This window comes from Equus quagga, chromosome 5 (assembly GCF_021613505.1).
Source record: "Equus quagga isolate Etosha38 chromosome 5, UCLA_HA_Equagga_1.0, whole genome shotgun sequence".
Classification (NCBI taxonomy): Eukaryota; Metazoa; Chordata; class Mammalia; order Perissodactyla; family Equidae; genus Equus; species Equus quagga.
Genome location: NC_060271.1, coordinates 76,856,760 through 76,882,852, shown reverse-complemented (window position 1 = coordinate 76,882,852; position 26,093 = coordinate 76,856,760). Strand labels below are relative to the sequence as shown.

General features: G+C 52.4%; 3 protein-coding genes across 10 annotated transcripts; 2 read left to right on the top strand and 1 right to left on the bottom strand.

Moving 5' to 3' along the window:
* The first annotated feature begins 101 nt into the window (after positions 1 to 101).
* On the top strand, positions 102 to 3,255 carry HTRA2 (HtrA serine peptidase 2). Of its 4 annotated transcripts, none has more exons than XM_046662290.1 (8): positions 102 to 662; positions 767 to 971; positions 1,061 to 1,255; positions 1,498 to 1,570; positions 1,689 to 1,853; positions 1,971 to 2,040; positions 2,692 to 2,787; positions 2,895 to 3,255. In XM_046662290.1, exons 1-8 carry the CDS (start codon positions 157 to 159, stop codon positions 3,058 to 3,060), a joined length of 1,476 nt encoding a protein of 491 aa, XP_046518246.1. In that variant the 5' UTR covers positions 102 to 156; the 3' UTR covers positions 3,061 to 3,255. The 4 variants fall into 4 exon arrangements, with proteins under 4 accessions (XP_046518246.1, XP_046518247.1, XP_046518249.1 ...); XM_046662291.1 differs by having other exon boundaries at positions 103 to 662; positions 1,722 to 1,853; XM_046662293.1 differs by having other exon boundaries at positions 104 to 662; positions 1,498 to 1,530; positions 1,781 to 1,853.
* Positions 3,256 to 3,410: 155 nt separating this feature from the next.
* LOXL3 (lysyl oxidase like 3) lies at positions 3,411 to 21,580 on the bottom strand. 3 transcript variants are annotated; one of them, XM_046662286.1, is made up of 16 exons: positions 21,488 to 21,580; positions 19,710 to 20,041; positions 17,594 to 17,757; positions 16,739 to 16,953; positions 9,602 to 9,658; positions 8,919 to 8,978; positions 6,442 to 6,661; positions 6,018 to 6,198; positions 5,723 to 5,877; positions 5,318 to 5,485; positions 5,020 to 5,182; positions 4,587 to 4,830; positions 4,375 to 4,490; positions 4,161 to 4,297; positions 3,942 to 4,053; positions 3,411 to 3,757 (listed from the first exon to the last, which is right to left on the bottom strand). In XM_046662286.1, exons 2-16 carry the CDS (start codon positions 20,020 to 20,022, stop codon positions 3,684 to 3,686), a joined length of 2,379 nt encoding a protein of 792 aa, XP_046518242.1. In that variant the 5' UTR covers positions 20,023 to 20,041; positions 21,488 to 21,580; the 3' UTR covers positions 3,411 to 3,683. The 3 variants fall into 3 exon arrangements, with proteins under 3 accessions (XP_046518242.1, XP_046518244.1, XP_046518245.1); XM_046662288.1 differs by lacking the exon at positions 8,919 to 8,978; XM_046662289.1 differs by lacking the exons at positions 8,919 to 8,978; positions 9,602 to 9,658.
* A 766-nt stretch (positions 21,581 to 22,346) lies between these two features.
* On the top strand, positions 22,347 to 25,986 carry DOK1 (docking protein 1). Of its 3 annotated transcripts, XM_046661461.1 has the most exons (5): positions 22,347 to 22,470; positions 22,819 to 23,118; positions 23,271 to 23,364; positions 23,559 to 23,743; positions 23,979 to 25,252. In XM_046661461.1, exons 1-5 carry the CDS (start codon positions 22,411 to 22,413, stop codon positions 24,783 to 24,785), a joined length of 1,446 nt encoding a protein of 481 aa, XP_046517417.1. In that variant the 5' UTR covers positions 22,347 to 22,410; the 3' UTR covers positions 24,786 to 25,252. The 3 variants fall into 3 exon arrangements, with proteins under 3 accessions (XP_046517417.1, XP_046517418.1, XP_046517419.1); XM_046661462.1 differs by lacking the exon at positions 23,559 to 23,743 and having other exon boundaries at positions 23,275 to 23,364; positions 23,979 to 25,986; XM_046661463.1 differs by lacking the exons at positions 23,271 to 23,364; positions 23,559 to 23,743 and having other exon boundaries at positions 23,979 to 25,920.
* The last annotated feature ends 107 nt before the right edge of the window (positions 25,987 to 26,093 follow it).

Here is a 26,093-nt window from a genome sequence, read left to right as displayed (position 1 = left end):
GGCGGGGGCGGAGCCGGCTCCTGGAATCCTGGGTTCTGGCGTGCACTTCTGGAGGACTTCAGGTACCGGCGTGCCCTGCGTCCCGCTGTCCGCCAGCTCGCGTCCAGGGCGCCGCCTCTGTGTAGGGCGGGCGAGGAAGCAGCTGAGGCGGAGCTGATGGCTGCACTGAGGGCGGGGCAGGGTGCAGGCTGGAGCCTACGGGGATGGCGGGCTTTGCGGGGGGTTCGCTGGGGGAAGGGACCCCTGTTGACCCCTGACCTCCGGGCCCTGCTGACGTCAGGAACTTCTGACCCTCGGGCCCGAGTGACTCATGGGACCCCCAGTCTCCAGGCCCGGTTGTCTGGGGGGGTCCCTGAACAACGGACATGTCTGACATCGGGGACTTCGGATTCCCGAGCACAGCTGACTGGGGGGAACCCAGATCCCCGGACGCGGGAGGACTCAGGGACCCCTGGAACCCGTCCTCGCGTGTGGCTGGCGGTGGCGCTGGGCGCCGGGGGGGCAGTCCTGTTGTTGTTGTGGGGCGGGGGTCGGGGTCCTCCGGCCGTCCTCGCCTCGGTCCTCGGCTCGCCGCCCACCTCTCCCCGGAGCCAGTACAACTTCATCGCAGACGTGGTGGAGAAGACGGCACCTGCCGTGGTTTATATCGAGATCTTGGGCCGGTAACGGTGGGGTAGACCAGGAGGCACGGAAGCCGCAGGCTAGAGGGCGGGGGGAGCAGGAGGGGTTTGAGCCCCCCCACATCCGTGCTTTCCCCCCATCCCAGGCACCCTTTCTCCGGCCGCGAAGTCCCTATCTCGAATGGCTCAGGATTCGTGGTGGCTGCCGACGGGCTCATCGTTACCAACGCCCATGTGGTGGCTGATCGGCGCCGAGTCCGTGTGAGGCTGCCTAGCGGCGACACGTATGAGGCTGTGGTCACAGCTGTGGATCCCGTAGCAGACATTGCCACGCTGAGGATTCAGACTAAGGTGGGCGTCTGGCCGGGCCCAGTCTGTTTGGGGCTGTGAATTTGCTCATATCGCCAGATGACAGCTTTCTTGTACCCATTCTCCCTTAGGAGCCTCTCCCCACACTGCCCCTGGGACGCTCAGCTGATGTCCGGCAAGGGGAGTTTGTTGTTGCCATGGGAAGTCCCTTTGCACTGCAGAACACAATCACATCTGGCATTGTCAGCTCGGCTCAGCGTCCAGCCAGAGACCTGGGCCTCCCCCAAACCAATGTGGAATACATCCAGACCGATGCAGCTATTGATGTGCGTCCTGATATGAGAGAAATGACAAACTGGGTTGGGGGAGCAGGGAGAGGATTTGTGGTGTAGGCACCAACCGTGATAGATGGTGGATGAGCTGATATACAGAGGTTGGGCTGCAAAAATGTGGCTACTCATTTATGGACTGGGAGAGACTTTGGAGAAATTGCCTACATCCTGGTTATGGTTATGCCCCCAGGCATAGAGTCCCTGAATCTCTTCCATATATTCTCCTTGTCGTGCAGTTTGGAAACTCTGGAGGTCCCCTGGTTAACCTGGTGAGTGGGACATCCTTCTTTCCAAGAATCCCTGCTCCAGGTCAGTGTGGAAGGGGTGGGTTTTCCCTAATTCAACGATGTTTGGTCAAGATTCTGAGCAGTCTCCCAGAATCCAATCAGATCTCCCCAACTCCCCATCGCTCCCTGATACTCTTCAGGTATCCCCATCTCCTCCTATTTGTCGGGGTTAGGGAATAGTGGGCTCTGTCCCCTGCAGGATGGGGAAGTGATTGGGGTGAATACCATGAAGGTCACAGCTGGAATCTCCTTTGCCATCCCTTCTGATCGCCTACGAGAGTTTCTGCATCGTGGAGAAAAGAAGAGTGAGTCTGGCTTAGGGGGAGGGGCATTCATTGGGCCTGGCTGGAGAAGGGTTTATTAGGAGAGGGAGGGGAAGGAAGGATATAGCTGGGTGGGGCTCATTTGTCCCTCTATCACAGATTCTTCTCTTGGAATCAGTGGGTCCCAGCGCCGCTACATTGGGGTGATGATGCTGACCCTGACTCCCAGGTATGAGCTTCAGTAGTGGCCTGTAGGACCACCAGTGTACTCAGTTGTGGGCAACTTGGCAGTTCTGTAGAGCTTTGTTCTACTCTATCAATTCTCTCCTTATCTGAGGTGCCTCACATGTGGAGCTATCAGAAGAGCTGTCCTCTCTCGTCATCATGACTTTCTCACCCCCTCCAGTTTGCACACCTGCACCAGATGGATTTCATCCCGTTACTCCATTAACCTGTGTTTAGGAGCCATTTTCCATTTGTCTCCAATTCTACCTTCCCACGTGCATATACTTTGTTACAGCCAACCTTATTTCCTACTCCCATGTTTTTATTTATGTTGTTCTTGTTTTTATAGTTAAATATCAGACCCGTCCTTCTAGGGGCAGCTTAAGTTTTACTCTCTCCTTAAAGCTTCTCTTAGGATTTTAGGATGACCTTACTGCTATTGATTTAACATTGTGTGTCATTTGGAATTAATTACCTTTTATATACATGTCCCACTTCCTAACTGCCAGAAGCAGAAAGTGAATTGCCTTTGTCTAGGGTACCTAGTGCATGCCCTGTCCATACAGCTGTCAGTGTGTTGATGAGAGATTTGAGGTGAATCCAAGATGAGGAGAGTGCCTCAGTCTGATTAACCGGGTAATCTGTGTCCTTTCAGCATTCTTGCTGAGCTACAGCTTCGAGAACCAAGCTTTCCTGATGTTCAGCATGGCGTGCTCATCCATAAAGTCATCCTGGACTCCCCTGCACACCGGTGAGGGACACACTGTACTGAGAGGTGGGGATGGGTGAGGTGTGCATGTGCCTTTGAACTGGGCTGGCTACTCCTTCCTTTCTGTCTTTCTTCGTCTTTCAACATAGGGCTGGTCTACGACCAGGTGATGTGATCTTGGCCATTGGGGAGCAGCTGGTACAAAATGCTGAAGATATTTATGAAGCTGTTCGAACCCAATCCCAGCTGGCAGTGCGGATCCGGCGGGGACCAGAAACATTGACCTTATATGTGACCCCTGAAGTCACAGAATGAATGGATCTGCAAGAGTCTGAGTCTCCTGTGCTGATTTCCACCTTGCTGTCCTGGGATAGGCTCTGACAGCACCTGGACAGAGAAGTAAATGAAGCAGTGGCGGGGGCAGGTCCCTTCAACCACCAGCACCAATCCCTGGGCTCTGAGGAATCACAAAAACACTTTTTATATAAAATAAAATTATACCTAGCAACATGTTATAGTAAAAAATGAGGGGAGAGGGGGCGTTGGTCTTTTCACCCACAAAAAGGCTAGAGGTAAAGCTATCCCCCTGCACTGAGGGGCGATACTGGAGCTGACCATCCTGAGCTCCCTATTTGAGAAAACGAGACACTGCCATCTGTTGTTCTGGGCAGTTAATCAGGTGCTGCTCTTGGTGGCGTGCTCAGCTTGGTGCTGGAGCTGGGAGCAAAGATTCCCCATGCTTGGCCACAGATCAGACAGCTGGCCTAGGAAGGAGGGCGATAACTTCTGCTTGACAGTTCTACATCCACAGCGCACGCTGGATGAGTACGTGGGCCTGCTGATGTCAGGGGTTCCTTGGTAAGCTCCTGAGGTAATGGCAGCCTCACACCCCTGCCACGAGGGGCCAGTGGTGGTTTGCAGAGGAGGGTGGCAGCACCTTAGATGATCTGGTTGCTGGTCTGGCCAGGGTAGCGCTCAAACTTCCTGTTGGCTTCTTCACTCAAGGCATCACCTGTAAGGTGAACGGGTGGTTTGGGCAGGAAAACAGACCGACTGTGGGGAAGGGTGGGTAGAAATGGAGTGGCTGGGAGACTGAGAGGTGGGTGGGAAGACTTGGAAACCACATAGGGAGAAGTGAATGAAGGCCTTTCCCTCCCATCCCTGAGTCTTTCTGGGCTGCTCTTCCCACCAAATACCAATGTGGCAGTTGTGCACCCAGATGCGATGTCCATCATATTTGCAGTTACATTTCATTGCATTGTTGGTGAAGTCACTCTCTGCTACTTCAAAATTGGGGTTGATGACCACCTGTGAGTGGGAGAAAGGCAACTTAACCCGCTGCAGTCCTCAGATCCAAAGTCTCTTTAATAAACACTCCTCCCACTTGCCAGCTGGAAATCTCAGACCCCAGGCACCTGCAGGATGTAGTTTCCTGGCTTCACATCTGTAATGTCGATCCACTGACAGTCGATGTCATGCCGGTAGAGATCCCAGCAACCCACAGTGATGCCCTGCTCTCCAAAGTTGGCACACTCATACCTCTTGGAGACATCTGAAGGGATTGGCATATGTCAGTATGAGGCCAGCGTAGGATGGAGATATTGTAGTCCATTCTAGGCTCCAACTCACCTTCCTGACACTCGGTGTCTTCTAGACAGAAACTAGCTTTGTGGCCCTCAGCCACCTTGGTGCCATTGGGGGTCAGGATGTCATAGTGAGTGAAGATGTCCATACTGTGGTAATGCCTGTGGAGACAAGCGACAAGGGAACCTGTTTCCTTCCCTGCCCTTGCAGGCTTGCCCCATCCCCAGTGGCCTTGCCTTTCTACTTTACCCTCTCACCCATGACACTCGTGCCACACCCAAGAGTGGCGCCCAGCCTTGGGTCTGAAGTCAGCTCGTCCCAGGTTGTGGATCTGGGAGGAGAATCGGAGCAGACGCCGGTGGCCATAAGGCCAATTGGCTGAGCGGGCCGAGCGGGCCAGGCAGTTCTCTTCCGCAGCACAGTACAACATGTGCAGGGGCCGGTCTTCGATGTAGGCTGTCTCTTGCACCAGTGCTGAGTGCAGCAGCAGATCAGATGCAGCTGCACCGAGGAAAGAAGGAGAGGGTTAGAAGTCACTGCTGAGGGGTAAGGACAGATGGGGTGCTTCTATCCCCTGTAGATTGTGTGAGGCTGGTTCCCCACAGGGAAGGAGTACCCCTCCAGATTACAGCTCTCTCTTTCCCTTCAAAGTGGGTGGCCCTGGCTTGCGTCACCCTACACATCACTTACTCTCAGAGCAGATGACTCCAGCAGTGAAGTGGGTTCCTGTCCTCTTGCAGGCAATGTGGGTGCTGTGATGAGCACACTGGTCCAGGGACAGCTCAGTCCCTGTGCAGCGCACTCCACTCATCACCACTTCTGTTACATTCCCTGAGTCCCAGTACCAGGTCTCCTGGGGACATATGTAGGCATTTCTGTGAGGCCCCTCCATCCAGCCTTCTGGGTCATGTGACTCATTTCCATAGTCCTCTGCCCCATCCCAGGCTTTGGAGGCAACATCATAGCTTCCCCTCTCCTTCCCACTCACCTGCAGGCCATGGTTGGCATAGCCCAGTCCAAGTTGCCTACAGGCCACCATGGCCTCCAGTGTCCCCCAGTCATCCCCACAGATGAGGCCCCAGCGAAGGGGACCAGGTCCCCCTATTTGTACTTCGACTCGCCCCTCATGTCGGCTGCGGCCCCCACTGAGTCGGATCTGTAGTGACACAGAATGGAAGCACTGGGGAAGCTTTTGGGGAGGGGTAGTGGGAGTCTGTAGCAGGCATGTGGCTGAAGGGTGATTCAGAGGTACATAAAGGGCTAGCAAGTGGTGGCATCAGGCGGGAGTTGCAGGATGGCATGGGCCTGGGGCAGTGGGGCCATAAGACTGCAGATCATGACCAGGACTGGATAGGATGAGAGATACCTGAACGAAGGTGGAAAGCAGACTGACCTTGGTGTCTACCCCAGTGTATGGCAGGTTGCATCGGACTCCAGCGTCTTGGCTATGGGAACAGTCCTCAGCTGTGATGTTCTTGTGGGGGCACTTCCAGAGAGAGGGTTCCTGTCCAGAGCATCGAACTTCACTCAAGTGTATGGCACCCATGCCTAGGATCAGAAGCCAAAGATTAGAAAGTTGTAACTGCACCTTCATTGTCTCCCCAGGGGTCTCCTTCTTCCCAAGGAATGTACCTCCCAGGAATGTGTACCTCCTCCTTCCCTCTCCCTCCCACCTCCATCTCCCTCACCCTGCCCCATGCGGGCACCACTCAGAGCCTCTCGAGCACTTCCGAAGCCCAGTTCCCGACACACCACGCTGGCTGCCAGCAGGTCCCACTTGCGATCACAGACTGTGCCCCATGTGCCAGCCTTCAGGACTTCCACCCGGCCCTCTCCAGGGTGGGACCCACCCTTTAGACGCACTCGGGCCTATAGAGGAGGGAGACATATCCAACAGCAGTGAATGGAAGCATCAGCCCAGAGAGGGCTAAATAGAATTGGGAGATGAATGAGATTCTGGTGGAGGGAGGAAGTGGTCTCAGGTCTGTGGCCCACCCCCTGGAAGGTTCCTCTATGTCCTCGTAGGTCAGGGCTGTGCTTAGTCAAGGGGGTGGCCAGGCTAGGGGGTTCTCCACCTGGGGTGGGGAAGGTCATAGTCACTGTCTCACACACCTCCCCCTGAGGCTTCGGTTGTTGTTGCTTCTTCTGGCCACTGGATGCTGCGTAGAGAGGGCCTGGCACACAGCTCACCACCGCAGGGGCCCCCCCAGGGCACCTGGCGGTATCATTGGCACGATAGAACTCCAAGGAGCAGAGGGAGAGGTGGGCCTCCGTGCCCACGCACGCCACCCCATGCAGACCAAAGGAGTGTTGCTGCCGCTGGGCCAGCAGCCTGGGGGGACAGGAGTGGGGTGCAGTAGGGTAAAACAATGCTCCTGCCTCTTTGCCCACAACCCTCCTCCCACTCTATGCCTCCACCATCCCCCAACCTTTCACAACCACTTTATCCCTTCTTCTTCCCCTCTTCTCTGCTTCGTTTCCTTCCAAAGAGACAAAGGGAATGGTGAGTTTCCAAGCTGAAAGAGCCTCGGTTCCCCAGACTGGAGGGTCCTTGGGGACCTTCTGTCGCAGAAGAACCCTATAGGAAGGACGGCTAGTCTTGCCCTGCCTGACAGAAACTTTGTTCCAAGTGGTTTCAGGCTGCTGGTCCTAATGGAGGCACAGGCTGAGGCTGCTGTGCAAAGAGAATGGGAAGCCAGAACTGCCGCGCTGGAAGAGATGGGCAGGAGGGAGTGGCTGACACAAACAGGAAGCCTCAACAGCCAGAGTGAGCAGATCTTGCTATTATGCTCTCACTAAAATAACTGAATGAGTCAGGATGCAAAGGAGTGGGTAAGTCTTGAGTCTAAATGGCTTCTCAGAGGCCAGAGAGGCTTCCAGGCCAGAGGCTCTGCAGGCCAGAATATGCAGGGCAGTTATGGTAAGAACAACCAGATGGTGGACACAGGAAAGACTGGGGCTAGCATATGTAGGAATGAAGTATAAATGCAAGACAGACAAAAGTTAGAGAAACCACCAACCAGAGAAGGAGGGTGAACATGAACAATAGAGTGGTAAAGAAGTCTCTAGACCTGAGCCGAGCTCTGAGTCTTCGGTGAGGTAGTCCATGCTTCTGCAAGTTAAATGTAAGAGAAAGAATGTTCCATAGTTACCTGAGCGGGAAAATGGGACTAAACTAGAGATGTTGAAACTTGGAAACGCCGCAGAGAGATGCTTGAGAGAACAAGGGGACTTGTTTATCCACACCAAAGGAATGAGAGATTGCAGTGAGGCATGTGACGAGAGAAGTAAATTCTTCCCAGAACATTTGGTTTGAGTCCAGAGAGGAAGGAACCAGAGAAGGCCTGGAACTGGTGGAGGGGGCCTGTGAGGCTGGTGTGGCAGTGAATTATTGCGGTAATGTGCCCCATCACTTGATGTCGAGGAAGGAAGAAATACGACGACTTGAAGCCATTGGCTACGAAACACTGAGAGGAGGAAAAGTTTATAAACACAACAGACAAAGGAAGCCTGGAGACTTTGCAGAATACCTTTGAAAGCTCAGGATAAGTGGATTCTGAAGCTCAAAGAGATCAGATACTCTTCCAAAGTCCTGTCTGGCTGAAAATGAAAGTCAAAGAGGCTATCACAGGAAAAAGACATCTCTATTCTCAACTCCCTCCTCCCATTTTCCCACAACTAACAAAATAAAAATGGCAGTGTGTACTTTAATGTGGGGGTCAGGGAAGGCCAGAGTATGGCCATGTTGGGCAAAGATGACCCTAAGCTAGAAGGCACTACAAGAATCCCCCCAAATTCCGAGCTCCTTTGAAGCCACCAGAGGGAGGAGCTGGGCAATGAGGGATACTGGGGGACTGCTGGGTGATCCCGGAACAAGCTGAAGAGAGGAGGGGACAATAGAAAGGGATGAATTCTCAGCACCTCAGCCACTGCTGAAGAAGTTATCAGGGAGACTTTTCATGTGCAAATGGCCTTGGCCTTTGAAAGCCTAGTGGGATGTAATCACTGGGATTGGAAGCTTTCCATTCCCCTTGGTTCTGAAAGAAGCCAGGTGGAAAATTAGGGAACAGGGAGCCTAATTGTGTCAACTTGGCCAGAAATGCAGGGACTGTCAATCTGACCCCATCCCCCGTAAAGATTCCAGAGGGGACTCTGAGTCTCACCTCCAAGCTAGTAGCACTTATTTTTAAAAATTAATCAAAGAAAGGTAGGATGGGAACCCTGGTCCCTTAGGCAAACTTAACTTATTCGGGGAGAGGCAAGCATGGGGTCTGAAGGACAAAAGTGCTAGAATATCTACTAGAATCCACTGGGGGAAAAATCAGCCTGTGGAACAAGGATAGTCAGGGGATGAACTTCCACTGAGATTTTCAGAAATCCTGTGACGGCATAATTCCCCAAGACCAACATAAGGGCGAGCCCTACTTGTCGATTCAGTGACTCATCTGAAAGATGGTTTGTAACAGCTGCGGCCGCTCCCCCACCTCTTGGTGGAGGCCTCTCTTGGGCCGCTGCCTGACCACAGCCTGAGTCCCCGACTCGTCCCTCGGTGCTCCCTCTCCTCTCCACCCAGCCTGAACTTTATTTACCTCTTGACTGGCCCCCTGCCCACTTGGGGTTTGGGTTTGAATTTAAGCTTGGTGATTGGTCTGAAAAAAGAAGAAAGAAGTTAGTGGAGGTAGCGGTTAGGGACCGGGCCCAGGAAAGGTAGAGGGCCATTTTTTTCTGTTTCTGGGAAGGAGCCTGTACGCAGACCGTGGGAAGGGATAAGGTGAAGGTGGCCAGATTTTCCACATACACTGACTGCCGCACACCACGGAACTGTGTTTTAGGAACTCATGCTGCTCTCTGGATTCAGCGACAGTGAGGAGCAATCTGGTTATGTCAATCCAGGTGGGTGAGGGGAGAGGAGATAAGAGGAGAGGAAAAGGGAGGAGAGAGAAGAGGGATGTGGGCGAATTAAGGTGAAGGGTGGCGGGAGGCGGGGAAGCATGCAGGTGGCTGAGGCTGGAGTCCAGGCTATTTGGGGGAAGTATGAGGATGAGGAGGATTCTCCTCAGCCATTCCTACATTATTTCATCCAGTGCTCCCTAAGCTTGCCCCTCCCCACGCCTGCCTCCCCACCCCTTCCCCCTGGAATGGCCCTTTTCCAGTCACATGCCTAATTCATCAGCTTGGGTTCTGGGATGGACATGGATAGGCTGTCTTCCATCCATCCACCTCCTGAAGCCACAGGGGCGAGCAGGAGGTCCCGGGGCGCTTGCCCCATTACCTTCCAAGGGGCTTGGGGCGTCGGGCCGAGGCTTTGGCCGCTCGCTTCCTCAACTTTCTGTGAGGATAAGACAATAGCAGAGTCAGGATCAGTCTAGAACCAAGGGGGAAAGGCTGGTGCAGCTGGGACCGGGGGCCAGCTTTATTTTCCAACAGAAAAAAGGGTTCCTGATGGCAGGTTGTTATAACATCGGATACTGCCAAGGCTCTACCCTTCACAGCTGCGTGGCCTCATAAGCACTGACCAGGCGGGTAGGCTGCAGTGAAGTACATGGACTCAGGACGGATAGAGCCCCTATACCAGGACTTACAGAAATTAGGCTAAGGCAGATGGGGAATAAGGACTTTTGGGTCAATATTAGGGCTGATCTAAACCCGAGAGGAGGGCTAAGGGGAAGGGTGTAAGTAGAAGGGTGTTAGGATTGTTAGGATTGCTGGACTGAGCAAGCGAGAAGAGAGAACTGGCCTGGTCATGCCTAAGGAGGTTGACTGTGTCTTTTTTTCTTGGATGCTCCCTGGCTTCTGGCATTTCCAGGCCTGAGGCCAGTGGACAAGGACCAAGGCTGGATATCCAAGGAGGTTAACTTGGTTTGACTGAGGCGCATGAGGCCAGGCTGCTCAGGATGACAGCACCCTTCCTGCCCAAGTTAAATCCCATAGGTGTTAGTCATTCACAAACTGAGCTCATCTCCCAAATGTCCAGGGAACTAAGTTCTAAACCCTGATTTCTTTTTAATTGGCCTACATATTTGACCTATTTTATTCTTCAAGAGGTTGCCTCGAGTCTAATGTCTGGAACCTAGGTTAGTTTCTCCTCTCAGTCTCCCTTTGCTTTCAAAGACTTTATTTTGTCCCCTCTTTGTCCTGCCCAACTATGTATAGATGAATGCAGGCCCTGTCTATCTGTTCTTATAAGTTCATGGAATTACCTATCATCTTAGTTGTCCTTTCTTTGTACGTGTTCCCGCTCTTCTGTTTCTCTGGAGGAGTCATGTTTGGATGTAGTATACTGTGTGGAGATGCACTTGGATCTTAATCTATGGATTTTAAGCTGAGCTGAAGCGGCTTGGTATTTCCTGCCCCGGCTTCTTCCTGAGAATGTACTTAGTTGGTCTTTTTGTGAAAACATCCAACATTCCTAGCAAAGAGTCTACAATAACACTCAGGTCCCTTTCCTGAGACATTACTAAGAATTTAGAACCTTTCATCATGTAAGTATAGTGTGAAACCTTTTCTTCAAATGTCTTTTTCTTAAACATGTGTAAAATGAAATATACTTGGCACTTTCTTTCACCAGTAACCCAGAGAGATCATCTTGATCTCCAGAGTAGTACTCAGAAAAATGTAGTATTACCTAGTAATGTATAAGTATCTCTTCTCTAAGTTATTTAAGGATTTTAGGTTTTTACATCATATTCTATATTATATGGCATTTATAATTACATATAAGGTGTGATATAGGTTATATTAAGGACCTGATACTTGTCTTGATTTACATTTCTTCATTCACAAATGTGCTTGTTTTCCCCATCATTTGTTCCTTCAACCATCAAACATAAAAACCTACCTACATCTGCACATCCTCTTCTCATTCCAACTCTCCCTTCTCTCAGGCCACTCCTCCTAAATGATTCTGAATTCCATCCTTTATGATCCTTTCTTTCCTTCTCAATTGAGAGGTTGCACACAGCTTCTTCTTCTCGATTGAATCCTTTTAAATATGTTCAAATCTCTCTCTCTCTCTCTCACACACGCACACACACACCCTCCACCCCACATCTCACCTCCTTTTCCCAGAAAACTTTTTCAAGAGTTGTCAACACTCACTATCCCTATATCTCCTTTACCCACTCATGCCTTAACCCAGTCTTTTCTGGTTTTCCCCACCCATCACACGGCAATGATAAATCCAGTAGACATTTTCTAGTCTCCATCTTACTGACCTCTTGGTAGCATCAGACACTGCTGTTCTCTCTCCCTCCTTGGCTCTCCTAACAGTACTAGCCTGGTCTGATTCCTAATTCTGGCTGCTCTTGCTTGGTCTTCTTTGCAGGCTCCTCCTCTACCTAGTCATTTAAATGTCTGGCACTCTGTCTAAGGCATTCTTCTCTTCTTACTCCATATTCTCTCTTTATATGTTCTCATTCACACCTAACCTTGTATATTCCATTGCCTTCTTGATATTTCTACTTGGATATCTTAAAGTTATCTAAAATATAATGCAGGTCCAAAAAATAAACTAATAATTCTTTCAGCAAAATCCCCTCCAGAAACTTATGAGTCAACCTTGATACTTCTCTCTTCTTTGGCTCCCAAAGTCAATCCATAACCCAGTCCTGTCAGTATTACTTCCTAAATCTCTCTCCATTCCACCCACTCTTGCTCTTCTTCAAAACATTCTCAGAAGTGCAGTCAAAGTGATCTTTTGGAGCCACAAACCTGATCGTGTCCTCTCACACCGCATTAAAACACTTCAGTAGTTCCCATTACTTTTATCATAGACTCAAATCCTTAATATAGCCTGTAAGGTCTTCTATGATCTAGTGCCGAATTACCTCTCTCATCACCTCTGTGTTCTTAGCACCTTGCACGATGCTTGGCAAATAGTAGGAGTTCAATAAATATCTGTCAAACTGAAGTGAACTAGAAGAGTGACTTCTTAAACAGCACTTAAGCTCTTAGAACCTCAATTTCTTTGCCTGAAAAGGGGCAGTAAATGGTTCAATTATCTGTACATTCTTTCCCTCTTCTACAGTGCTACAACTTTCACATGTTCTAGGGCAGAATGACTAGACCAAGTTTAAAAATGATAAATACATCGCATTCTGATTTTCTCCTTCCCTAAATCTTTGTTTTTTTGCTGAGGAAGATACACCTTGAGCTAACATCTGCTGTCAATCTTCCTCTTTCTGTTTGTGAGCCACCAACATAGCATGGCCACTGACAGACAAGTGGTATAAGTCTACTTCTGGGAACGAAATATGGGCTACCAAAGTGGAGCACGCCAAACTTAACCACTAGGCCACCAGGGCTGGCCCCCATTCCCTAAATCTCACTGACTTCCTCTAAAAGCTAGAGGATGTATCTTCTTTCTCTATGGAAGGTAGAGTTATTTATAACTATCTTGCCTATCCTGTATAATTGAATTACCTATGAGAATGCTCTTGACCTGTGAAAGAAGATCTATATCATATTCCCATCACAGAATCTCCCAGGACTCCTGTAATCTCCTTCCCCACTAAGAATGACCTCTGTACTTAGTGGATCTCCTTCTCCAGCCTTCACACCCTAGACTCAGTAAGAGATACCAATATGTACGCAAATATTCCTGATCTCTGAAAATTACTTTAGGTTGTACATACCTAGGGACAATTCCTGGGTCTCAAACTCCCAAGGACGGCCCATTAACTTGAAGTCCAGAGATGCCTGATGGCACCATCCTTCTCTCCAACAGCTTCAGAAGCATTCTAGGTATCTCCTATTTTCTACATTGTATCAGTCATCTTACATCTGTTCATTCCCCTCCCTCTTTGCTGTCACCCTCCTAATCAGCTTCATTTTTCTAACAAATTCCTAACTAGTCTTACTGCATCTAGAACCTCCTCTTCCAATTCACTACTATTAGTCAAACTTTAAAAAATTCTGGCCTTATTTTATCACTGTCCCATACAAATACTTTTATTTTTGATTTTTCCATAAGATAAAGGTCAAAGTCTCGAACCTGGCATTAAAAGTGTTTCATTTTCTGGCATTACTTTATCCATTCACATCTTTCTATTTCTCAGTATAAACCTTCTACTCTAGTCAACTGTTTTTCAAAACATATCCTATTCATCCCCTGTGGGGGTCAACAATGACTTCCATGTTGCTAACTCCAGTGTTCGTTTCTCAGTTCTCCTGTTTCTAGACCCATCAGCAGGACTAACTCAGTTGATCTCTCTCCTGGAAGGACTTTACTTGGCTTCCAGTCCACCACTCTCACCTGGTTTTCTTTCTACCTCACCTCATTGTTTGCATTTTGCCTTATCTCCTGACCTCATAATGTTTAAGCTCCCCAAGGTTCAGTCCTTGGGCCTCTTTTTCTTCCCATTTACACTCACTCCCTTGGTGCTGCTGTTCAGTTACAGGACTTTAAGTACTTTTATTCAACTGAACTCAAGAGTCATGTACCCAATTGCCTATACAACATCACCATTTCAATGTCTTAAAGAACCCCAAATTTAACAGGTCCAAAAGCAAGTTCCTAATACACACCATCCCCTCCATCCTCCCACAAAACATGCTCCACCCACTGTCTTCCTTATCAAATGAGGCCAACTCCATACTTAGCTCAGGCCAAAAACCTTGGAATGATCCTTAATTCCTCTCCTCACACAGCACACTGAATCCATCAGCAAATCCTGTGGCTCTACCTGCAGTTATATACAGAAGTTAATCATTTCCCACCACTTTCACTGGTCACCACCACCTCTCACTTTCTTTACTTGGCTTTCAGGAAACAATAACCTCCTAACTAGTCGTTCTGCCTCCTTCATTCTATTGCATCCCTTACAGTCTATTCTTAACAAAGCATCCAAAATAATACTTAAAAAATGGAAATCAGATGTCACACCTTTGCTCAAAACCTTATCTCACACAGAGCGAAAGCCAAAGTCTCCCAGATGGCCCTGCATGATCTGCTCCCCATTCTTCCCTGTCGCCTCCCACATCACATCTCCTATCATTTTCTCCCTTGTTCATTCAGCTGGAGCCCCAGTGGTCTCCTGGAGCATGACAAGAATGCCTTCTCCCCTCCCCCGCCACACACACACACACACACACACACACACTCCCCCAGGATTTTTTCATTTATGATTCCTTTTCCTGGAAATGCTCTTCTAGATTTCTGCATAGCTGGTGCCCTCATCTCCTTCAAATCTTTTCTCAAATGACACCTTCTCAAAAAAACTGCATATTTGAAACCGCAATCCCACTCCCACTTCATAACCCCTTCCCTGCTTAATTTTTATCTATTACACTCTTTGCCATCCTTACATTTTGTCATTTTACTTACTTATAGTTTCTGATTCTTCCTTAGTCCATGAGATCAATGATTTTTGTCCGCTTTGTTCACTGTTGAATCTCTAGTGTCTACAGCATTCCCTAACACACAGCAAGCACTCAGTGAATAAATACTGACTGAATAATCTCTACACCTATTCTCTTCACTTGAAATGCCTGCTATTTAAATAGTATTAATCTTTCAGAACCTGGTGTTTGGATTAGGGAAGATAAAGAACAAGCACAGAGAAAGAAAAAAGCCCCAAGATAGGTAACAGTAAAGGAGTACAGCACATAGCTGTTTTAAAACAGTTTGAGTCTCTAGACCTGAAAAAGCATATTCCTTGGGGCTGAGAGAACTTTCAGATGTGTCTCAGAGCCAAGGCAAGGAAAATCTGAGCAAGTATGGAAAAGACTGGAGGTTGGATAATGTATTGACTTTCAACAAGTGAAAAAGGATTCCTCAATCTACAGATAATATTCTAGAATAAGTTATTAGATGGAAAGTTTGTGAACACTGAGGAAAAAAATATGGTGATTCTTAGAAACCTAAAGGATTTCAGTAAAAATTAGCTCAAACTACCATGATTTCCTTTTTTGATGAGATTACTAAATTGGAAGACTGGGAAATAACTGTGAACACAGTATATCTGGATTTTAGCAAAGATTAACAAAATCCTCCATGATTTCGTTACAGACAAGATGGTGAAATGTTGGCTATGTCATTGAGTGTTTAGTTTGTTTCTAATTGGTTAAAAAAAAATTTCACAACTAATGATGTAAATCTGGAAGAAAGTTTTGTAAGAAGAGTTAAACTTTGGTTTTTAACATTTCAACAATTTTAACAGTCACTCTGATGAAGCCAGAAGGCATGGCTATAATGTCTATCCACCAGAGGAGTCTGTGAGGGATGATAAATGGAAAATAATGGCAGGATAACCTCATGGATCATCATGGCTTTTTAATGGTTTTTAAATGATGTATCAAACTAATTTAATAGGGTCAACTCAACACAGATCTGGGTTCAAACAGGCCGCTCCGTCAATATTGAGGATAAGGGAAGACTTGAATTGGTTTTAGGTGATTACAAGTCCAATATGAGCAGTGGGATGCTGCCTGAACAGAAGGCAACACAAAATCTAAGCACGCTTTAATCAAAGTTCAGCAATGCCCTGATCAGACCCTCTGTGAAATCCCATGCCCAGTGGGAGGTCACCTAGATGCCAAGAGGTCTCGCTGCAAAACTGATGTAAGGAAGAGCTGAAAAGAAGTAAGCATTTTTAGCCTGCAAAATAGATTAGACACTGTAAAGATTTCTAAATTTCTCAAAATGACCAAATTAGATGCTCCAGGGAAGCGAGACGCTGTGGGCACAGAGCTGTTCACCAATGATTCGTTACTTTCGAAGCTGGCGTGCACCAGGGCTCCAGGGCAGAGGGAGATGCCTGGCGCCTCGGCCTAAGGATATTCTGGAACACGTGCCTGGGAGGCCCAGGCTAGCGCACTCACAGACGCGCCCCCTGGGCGGCCTGGACCGAGGACAGGCCCGGCCTCTCCCGGCGCCCTCCGACCCTCAGGGATTGGTCCTCCGGCGGGGGGACACAGCCCCGCGGGCGCCCCGGGCCTGTCGCCGTCTCAGCCTCCGGGCGCCGCCTCCGCAGGGCGCGGCCTCGCGCTCTCCAGGCTCCGACCCGCGGGTTCCCGGGCCGAGCCGGCGCCTGACCTTACCCGTCACCGCCCGCGGGACCGCCGGGTACTGGGCGTGGCCTCGCGAGACCGGCGCGCGCCCCTGGCGCGGAGACGCTGCGTGCCGGCCGATGGCGTCAGGGCCCGGGCCCGCGACCCGCGGCCGCTCGCTCCGCCCCGGCTCCGGACATGGGAGAGCCGGAGCTTCACGGGTCCCACTGCAGACCCGCCTTGGGGGCCCTTCACGGTCCCACGAGATTTCTCACCTCTCTGGCTTCGCAGGGCCTCCATCCTTCCCCGCATTCCCGAGCCCCGGGCTCCCAGCGCCCAGCCCCTCTCAACAGCATTCCTGACCCAGCAGCCCTCAGCCCAGGCCGCTCCGCCCGCCCGCCCGGCGCCCGCATCCCTTCACCTGTAGAAGGCCGTGTTGACCCTCTTTTCGCTAGGGAAGCCTAGCATCCCGCAGACCACGTGGCTGTTGTGGGCGCTCCAGCCTTTGTCGCACACTTGCGACCAGCCGTCGGGAAGCCGGACTTCCACCAGTCCCTCAGTCACGGGCAGCGGCCGCCTGCCCCGCCCGACGGCTGCTCGGAGTCGCACCTCCTCCACTTGCAGGTTATGCTCTACCTGGGGAAGGACCACAAGCAGAGGAAGGAATTCCAGTAGCACCTGTCATGTGCCCTGCCACCCTGGAGGACCCCTGTTCGAGTGTGCTTGCTGCCAGCCCGATGGCGAGATGGGGCGAGGCAGGGCTGAGGGGCCTGCCTGCCGTCTGCGGGGTGCGGACTGCGGTGTGGGCGCGTGCGGAGTCTGCGGCAGCCCGGAGCGTGGAAGGCCGTGCTGTGCTCTGAGAAACGCTTTAGGGTGCTGAGGAAGGAGCACCTAACCCTGCCTGGAGCATGAAGGGGAACTTCACAGAGGAAGCGGCATGGAAGGAGGAGACAAAGGAAGAAGGGAGATGTTCCAGGACAGCAGAAACATCTGAGGGCAGGATGCCCTGGGGACCAGGGATGAGTTGGAGAGGCTCTTGCCAGGTTTAGTAACTTGCTAAAACAAACCTGGACTTTACAGTGTCTAGGAGCTCTATCATTCCTCCTGTCTCCCCCTGCCCCTCCCCGCCAGCCTCCCATCAACCCAAATTATCCCATGAAGCATATGAGGTCCCCCACCTTCTAGTTATCTCCTCTAACTACATATAGCCACCCTACAGCCTTCTTTGTCTGGCCATCCTGGGTGGGGGGTGTGTGTGTATGTGTGAACTGCAGACCTCGATGACATTGAAATCCGAGAAGCCGGGGAGGCGCTGGTCCTTGCAGATGACCCCGGCATCCTCATCGTGGGTACAGTCACTGTTCCCCCAGCCCCGTGAGGCACATTCAGTCACACTCTTTTCAGTCCCACTGCAGCTCAGGTTGTCCAGCCAGATGCGGCCTGTGGAGGGGGAGATGAGGGGACAGAACAGCTTGGGGAGGTAGGATGGGAGGAATGATGGGGATGTTGGGGAGAGTGAGCATCGAGGCTTTGCACCTGGCCATGATGATCCCATTTTTTTGTGGTAAGATAATGGGTGGGGAAGAGACAGGGGACCCTGGAAGGGAATAGGAAAGGGGGCATAGCATTGATGGAGGGTTAGTGGTGATCTGGGGATACTCATGAATCAGGGGATACTAAAAAATCAGGAGTCAACACTGGGGGCTGGCCCAGTGGCCTAGTGGTTAAGTTCATAAGCTCTGCTTTGGTGGCCTGGGGTTCACTGGTTCAGACCCTGGGTGCAGACCTACACACCACTCATCAAGCCATGCTGTGGTGGTGTCCCACATAGAAGAACTAAAAGGACTTACAACTAGGATATACAACTAGGTACTGGGGCTTTGGGGAGAGAGAAAAAAAAAGAGGAAGATTGGCAACAGATGTTAGCTCAGGGCCAATCTTCCTCAACAAAAAGCATTAAAAAAATAAAAGGAGAGTCAACAGTGAAGTTCTGATCAGTGCTTCCCCATTCAATGATAGCTACAATTAATCAAGTACCTACTGTGTGTTAGGCACTCTGCCATAGTATGTCCATACATGATCATTCTTAGAGCTGCGAGGAGGTATTATCAGCATTTTATATAAAGAAATTGGGGTTCAGAGAAGTAGCTTGCCTAAGACCACACAGCTAGTGCATGGGGGCTTAGGAGTGTGAGCCATTTGTGAGACTTGGAAATCTAAGATCCTTTCACCTCAGCCTCACATTCTCCCATGTGCCCGCCCTGTCTGTGCTGCCACGTTACCCCTTGTCCTTCTCTTGCCTAGACCATACTGAAATGAATAGCACTGACTTCCTCTCAGAATTGGGTGGACCCTCAAAGGTTATTTGTCCCAGACAATGTGCAGGGACCCCTCATGCATATCCTGACAGGACCTACCCAGCTGCTGCTGGGAGACCTACCTTTTGCCTCCCTAGGTCATTGGAACCATCACAAAGTCCTTGTGACTCTTTATGATTTTCTCCCACCAGGTCTAATTCAGTCCTTTGATGCCATCCAGAAAAATCCCTCAGCCAAAGGACTGTCCTCATATTTGAAGACAACCATCATGTAATTGCTATCCAAAGCTGTTTTTTTCATGCCAAACATCCTTGTTTCTTCAGCTAGTCCTCCTTGAAACTTGGCTTCTAATCTTTCACCTCCGGGCAGCTTTCCTCTGAAAGTATTTCCGTTTTCTACTCTCTCTCTTAAAATACGGCATCTACAAGCGCCACTTTATTCCAGAATTGGTCTAGCCAGTGGGAATTGGGGAATCAATTACAGACTGCACCATCTTCTGTCCATCAATCCCCTTGTGGGCTCAGATGGTGCAAGCACCCCCAGGTCTCAGTTAGAGTTGCTCCTAAACCCCTACTACTCACATCCATACCTGTCCTAGAGTTTATACTTGCCCTTAGTCAGTTCCAGCTTGTTGGTTTCAGCTCTGGCCAATAATCTGATTTTGTCAGCTGCAGTATGTGATCCCTTCTGGCTTTGGGACATCCAGACATCATTTACCTGCTCTCAGCTTCCCATGAAATCAACCAGCTATAGTTTAACCATAAAGGGCTCCCCTGCATCAGGGCTGTCCTTGCACGTGGCTTTGTAGAATCATACTTTTACAGCAGAAAGGACCTTAGAGATCATTTAGTCATTTTGCACATGAGGCATCTGAGGCTCACAGAAGGCACTGACCAGCCTAAGGGTGCACAGCTCTGAGAGGTGACTATGCTGGTTGGTTTGTCACTCATGGGTTTACTTGACACTGGCTGTTCTTGGTGTCTTGTGTATCTATGGCTGTGCCATCCTGGTGTTCCCTCTTCCTATACTTAGGAATCTAGGCAATACCTAGGCTGTGCCTGGAGCATTGCTCACCTGTTCCAGGACCATATTTGGCACTGTGGGTCCAACCTGTGGCCTCTGTGAAGCCCAGCTCCCGGCAGAGGACGTGGGCAGCCTGCAGCGTGAAGTCGTCATCGCAGATGGTGCCCCATTCCCCAGCTCGCTCTATCTCCACACGGCCCTCGAAGGGCTTCCTGGGGAAGCCGGCCAGCCGGAACCTCAGCCCCTGGCTTTCAGCCCTCTTCTCAGGGGCCGTGGATGGGGACGGAGATCCCAGGCACGAGCTGCACAGCAGGCACAGCAACAGCCCCCACAGGCTCCACTGCCAGACACTGACAGGTTGCATGGCAGGGAAGGTCTGGGTGCTCCAGAGAGAGAGAGGGAGAGAGAAACTGAGACTGAGCCAGGCCCGGGTCTGAGAGAGAGAGGTCATGAGAGGAAAAGAGACACTAAGTAAGCCCAGAGATAGAGACATAGTGCGAGAGAAAGAGAGGGACCCAGGGACTGAGAGAGACAGTGACACATTAAATACGTTAACATTAAATACATCAGAAACACAAAGAGGCGCAGACTGAGACCCAGCTGGGATGGATGGAGAGAGAGACAGACAGACAGAGACAGAGATAGAGAGAGAGGCTCTCCCTCTGTTTTGTAAAGAGTGAAACTCTCACTATTAGTTGTTATACTTCCTAGTGTCTTTCCCTGGTTCTGCCGTCATCACCTCCATTACCCTCACTCACTGATTTAAGAGACCCAGAGATCAAAAGACAGTGATTAGAGAGCAAGAGTCAGAGGAGGGCCAAGATAAAGAGATACTGAGCAAGAGACACACAGAGAGGAAGACCCAGACAGAGAGGATGTAAGAGGAAGGGAAACTGTGGGACTGAAAGAGGACCAAAGAGAAAGAGACAGTGGAGAGAGAGACAATGTTGAAGATGGATAGAAGGTGATTGGGAGAGAGCCAGGCAAACAGAACTGGGGAGAAACGGAGAGAGACAGGCAAGAGGTGAGGAGGACAGGGGTGGACAGGAGCTAAGGAGCAGAGGTGGGAGGGACCCAGATGACCCCATTAAGCTAGTCAGACAGGGATAGATAGCTACTGATTGTGGAGAAAGGCAGGCAAGGGAGTCTTAGGAGACCCTTGGCTCTCCCATCCCCTGAATGGGAGCCAAGCCCAGAGTCCTATCTGGGCAGATTCCAAGGCAGAGAGGGCAGGGATCAGAATGCATGCGGAACCCACTGCACACTCTACCCAGCACACAGGCTCTCACATGCCCTGGAGGGTCAAGGGGCCCAGGAGGGCCAGGCCTCAAGCTGGGGGGGGAGTGGGGAGTTGTCCAAGCCTCCCGCCAACACTGCCATCGCTGTCACCGGGCAACCGGAGGCCAGGGCTCCAATCGGCTCCTCAGCCAAGGCCTTCCCTCTGTCTGGGGCTGAGAACAGCCTCTTTACAGCGAGGCTGTCCCCCCTACTCCCAACATGCTTCCCCCAACTCAGACAAACAACCCAACAGGACAGCTTTGTTCTGGAGACATTGTGACTCAGGGGCCCAGAGGTAGGGCCTCACAGAGGAGCCCCAAGCCCGGTGGTCCTCCTGGCTGCCCTATTTGGAACACTTTACAGCACCCCCACTCCCCAAATATTGCTTCCTCTCTCCACTCTTCTTGTACCTCTCTCTTGACAATAATAAAACCCTCAGCTGGTTGGCTTTCCCTCGACTCCATCCTACATCACTCTTTTTCCCTGGTCCCTCCACCATCCTCTCCATCCGCAACTCCCCTTCCTCCTGCCGGCAGCGCGACTCCCCCTACCTTTGGCTGAGCGGGGCCCTAGGGGCTGGGAGAAGAATGCCGGTCCTGGAGATCAGTCCTAGGACTTCCAAAAAAAAGTGCTCGGCCAGGGGAGGCTGGCCCCCCCCCCTCCTCCCTCTCTTTTCGTCCCTCCCACGTCCCCTTGAGCCCTCCCACATTCCGCCTTCTCCCTTGATTGCTCCCTGGCCAGTTCCCTCCTCTTCTCCTCTTGGTCCTCCCCTCCCCGGTGGAGCTGGCCGCCGCGCTCCACCTCCCCCCGCGCCCCCCGCCCCGACCCTCCCGGCGTGCTCAATGAAGCTTTCTTTTCCCGCGGGTTGGAGGCCCGGCAGCTGCGGTCAGGAACCTGGACACGCAAGAGGCCACCGGGCCGCGAACCGGCCCGGGCAGCGGCCCCTGCGGCGGCTGGAGGCCGCGACTCGGCTCCGGGCTCCGGGCAGCCTTCCAGTCCCCAGCCCCTAGCCCTTCCCCCACGGCCCCGGGTCTGCGGAGTATAAACAGCCCAACTCCGGCCGGGCTGGGGGCGGGTCCGGTCAGGGGAACCGAGGCCATGAGGGCCCACGTGGCCCCTTCAGTACCCCAGGGTGCCCGCCGGCATGTTCGAGGTGATGTCATGGCCTTCACTCTGATGTCATATTGAACATGTGACATCGCACGCAGCCCCCAAGCCCAGGCACCAGAGCCCTCTGGCCAAAACCGCAAGGTTTCTCTTGGAGCCACTTGTGCGCGTCCCAGAGCTGTGGGTAGGGGCCTGGACGTGGACCCCCTCCCCTTCCTTCTTGCTCTTCTTCCTAATCCTTCAAGGACCGCAGGGGCCGGGCGAGGGGCGGGAACGCCTCCAGTGGGCCCGCCCCACCCCGCCCCACCCCGCCCCGCCCCGCCCGCAACCCCGGGGCCAGGAAGTGCGAAAAGAACCGCCGCGGGCCATGGACGGGGGCGTCATGGAAGGAACGCTCTTTCTGCAGAGTCAGCGTTTCGGTACCAAGGTAGTTGGGGGCAAGCGTTGCCGAACCCCATCAGAGATGGGGGGCTGGGGGGCGACAGACCCCAGAAAGAGGGAGGAGGCGGGCCGCGGGTTGGAGCGCGGCGCCTGAGAGCCCGGTGACGCTCCCGCGAGGTTGCTCCGCACCGCCGGGGGAAGCGTCCGCCGGGCTCGGGGTACGCCCTCTCTAGTCCTGGGGAGACCAGCGGCTTCCTCGGCCCGGTCGACTACGCCTCCCGTCGGGAAGCCTCCGAGCCGAAGTCGGCCTGCGCCGGTCTCTCTTCCCCGTCGGGGCCCGGGCTGCCGCTGCGCGCCCGCCCCCTGCCCAGCGTCTCTCGCTCTCTCTCCGCAGAGGTGGAGGAAGACCTGGGCCGTGCTGTACCCGGCCAGCCCCCACGGCGTGGCGCGGCTCGAGTTCTTCGACCACAAGGGGTCGAGCTCTGGAGGGGGCCGAGGGGGCTCGCGCCGCCTGGACTGCAAGGTGATCCGTCTGGCGGAGTGTGTGAGCGTGGCGCCCGTGGCGGTGGAAAGCCCCCCGGAGCCTGGCGCCACAGCCTTCCGCCTGGACACCGCGCAGCGCTCCCACCTGCTGGCGGCCGACGCGCCGTCCAGCGCCGCCTGGGTGCAGACGCTGTGCCGCAACGCCTTTCCGGTGAGGGGGCCAGGGCTGCGGCGAGGGGCTCTAGCTAGGCGATGCGGGGGTGGGCAGAGTTACAGCCGCAGAGGAACTGGGTTAGCTCAGGCCCTGGGAGCCGCACTGAGGGAACTACAGGGTCTTCAACACTCTCTTTCTCTTTACCCCAGAAAGGCAGCTGGGCTCAGGCGCCCGCCGAGAACCCACCCAAGCTTTCTGCCCTGGAGATGCTGGAGAACTCCCTGTATAGCCCCACCTGGGAAGGTAGACGCCTGAGAAGCCCGGGCAGGGATGGGGTGGAAAGGAAGGGTGCCCTTGGGAACGGGGTGATTAGAGGGCCCAGGGACCCATGAGGAAGTAGGAAGCTTCTGAGAGCTGGCTTCCAAGTGAGTGCTTGGACAATCCGCCCCAGCCCCTAGTCCTGGCCAGGTGCCCGTCTAACTGTGTATTCCTTCCAGGATCCCAGTTCTGGGTAACCGTGCAGAGGACCGAAGCCGCTGAGCGCTGTGGCCTGCATGGCTCCTATGTGCTGAGGGTGGAGGCTGAGAGGCTCACGCTGCTGACCGTGGGGGCCCAGAGTCAAATACTAGAGCCACTCCTTTGCTGGCCTTACACTCTCTTGCGTCGCTATGGCAGGGACAAGGTGCGGGGGCTGTCAGGGAGGGCTGGCTTCCTGGGTTTGGGCAGCTGTGGGTGAGGTGGGGCAGGACAGGAAGGTGGGAAGCTCTGTCCTCTGGATAACCCTTCTTTGCCTAGCTCAGGACCACACCCACCTCCCCAGGTAGTCTTTTCTTTGTAGATCCCCTGGGTAGTTTGGCCCTGTGACTCACCTCCTCTCATGGCTCCTAGTAATGTGTTTCCCTCCACACTCTCTTCAGGTCATGTTCTCTTTTGAGGCTGGCCGCCGCTGCCCCTCTGGCCCTGGAACCTTCACCTTCCAGACAGCACAGGGAAACGACATCTTTCAGGCAGTTGAGACTGCCATCCACCAGCAGAAGGCCCAGGGAAAGGCCGGTCAGGGGCAGGATGTTCTCAGAGCTGATTCCCACGAAGGAGAAGTGGCAGAGGGGAAGTTGGCCTCCCCGACCCAGGAGCTCCTGGTCAGCCCTCCAGCCCTGTATGCCGAGCCCTTAGACTCCCTTCGCATTCCTCCAGGCCCTTCCCAGGATTCTCTATACTCAGACCCCCTGGACAGCACCCCTGCTCCAGCTGGGGAGGGGGCACAGTTAAAGAAACCTCTCTACTGGGACTTGTACGAGCATGTGCACCAACAGTTGCTGAAGGCCAAGCTGACGGACTGCAAAGAAGACCCCATCTATGATGAACCTGAGGGCCTGGCTCCAGCTGCTGTCCGGAGCCTTTATGATCTGCCTCAAGAGCCCAAGGATGCGTGGTGGTGCCAGGCCCGGGTGAAGGAGGAGGGTTACGAGCTCCCCTACAACCCTGCCACCGATGACTATGCTGTGCCACCACCTCGGAGCACAAAGCCCCTCCCAGCTCCCAAGCCCCAGGGCCTGGCCTTCCCTGAACCTGGAGCAGCAACTGGCAGTAGAAGCAAGGGCCACAGCTCAGATGCTGCCCTGTACAGCCAGGTCCAGAAGAGCGGGGCCTCAGGGAGCTGGGACTGTGGGCTCTCTAGAGCAGGCACTGACAGGACTGGGGTCAAGCCAGAGGGCTCCACGTGAGAAGTAGGGCAAGGCTGGGGTTCCTGATAGGAGGACCATGGGGAGGTGGCACTGGGGATCAAAGAAACCTGTTAGGAGAGTGGGAACCAGAGGGCTGGAGGGGCATGTGTAAGACCAGGGGATCAAAAGGATCAGGGAAGGATGATCACTCCCAAGAAGTCCTGAAAGTGGGACAGATGGCAGGGGCTGAGGGATGGGACCTGGGGAGGCCAGCACCCCTAAGTCATCCCTGCCAAGGGATTGGACAGCTGCTGGACCAGGTCTGTGGAAAGCGGTACTTGGTCAGAGTAGCTGCAGTTTGAGAGACCTGTATGGAGGCTATAGGGAGATGCTGGCCTGTGCCTGGATCCTTACCCCTGCATTGTTCTTTGCCAGAGATATATATTTTTTTTAAGTTTTATTCTCATTAAAGTCAGTTTGGGTTTAAGAGGTCTATGTGTGTGAACAGCCACAGAAAGGACAGAGTGGCAGGGTGTGCTGAGTGGGTGTGGAGGGGATCAGGAGGAGAGCCAGGAATGTGTTGGGGGCCAAGAAAGGAGGAAAGGGCCCCCGGGAGGGGAGCCAAGCAGTGTGGTGGTTCAGAGCCTGGGTGGTCCAGTCAGGCCCACCTGGGCTTGACATGGCTTGGTGACCCTGGGCAAGTTGTATAACCTCTGCAGCCCTCAGTTTCCCCCGCTGCCCCTCTGTAAAACAGCAAAGCTTAATAACAGACTCCACCTCACAGGACTGTTTGTATGAAAGGAGTTAAATTTCCCAAGTACTTAGTGCAATCTGAAGCACAGAATAAGCATTTTATAAATGGTAATAGTTATTCTGTAGATGGAGAGGCTGGGCAGGTAAGCAGCGTGGGGAGAATAGGAAGGGAATCGGTCTTTTTCACACCATCCTCTCTCTCTTCTCAGCTATATGTCACCCCCTCAACACAGAGACACACACAAACACACATTTTGCATGTAGGTACCAAGCACTAACCACTTGTCAATTTGGAGGCTACAATGTGGTGGTGTAGTAGGAGGGGCACGGGCTTTGGAATGAGGCTTGGATTTCAATCCTACTTGCTTTTCATGAGCTCTGAAAACCTATGCTTGTCTCCTGAGGCCCAGTTTCCTGAAGGTGACCTGACCTCATCCACCTGCCTACACAGAGCTACCAGGAGAAATTTGGGCGTAGGAATGCTCCTAACAATGGTGGAGGCTTACTTGGTGTTTAATCTTCATCTGTATTAACAGTATCAATTGATGCAAAAGAAAACGAGAGTCCCTGCTTGGGGAAGGAAGAGGTTTGGGAGTGTCTCTGGGCCTGAGGAGT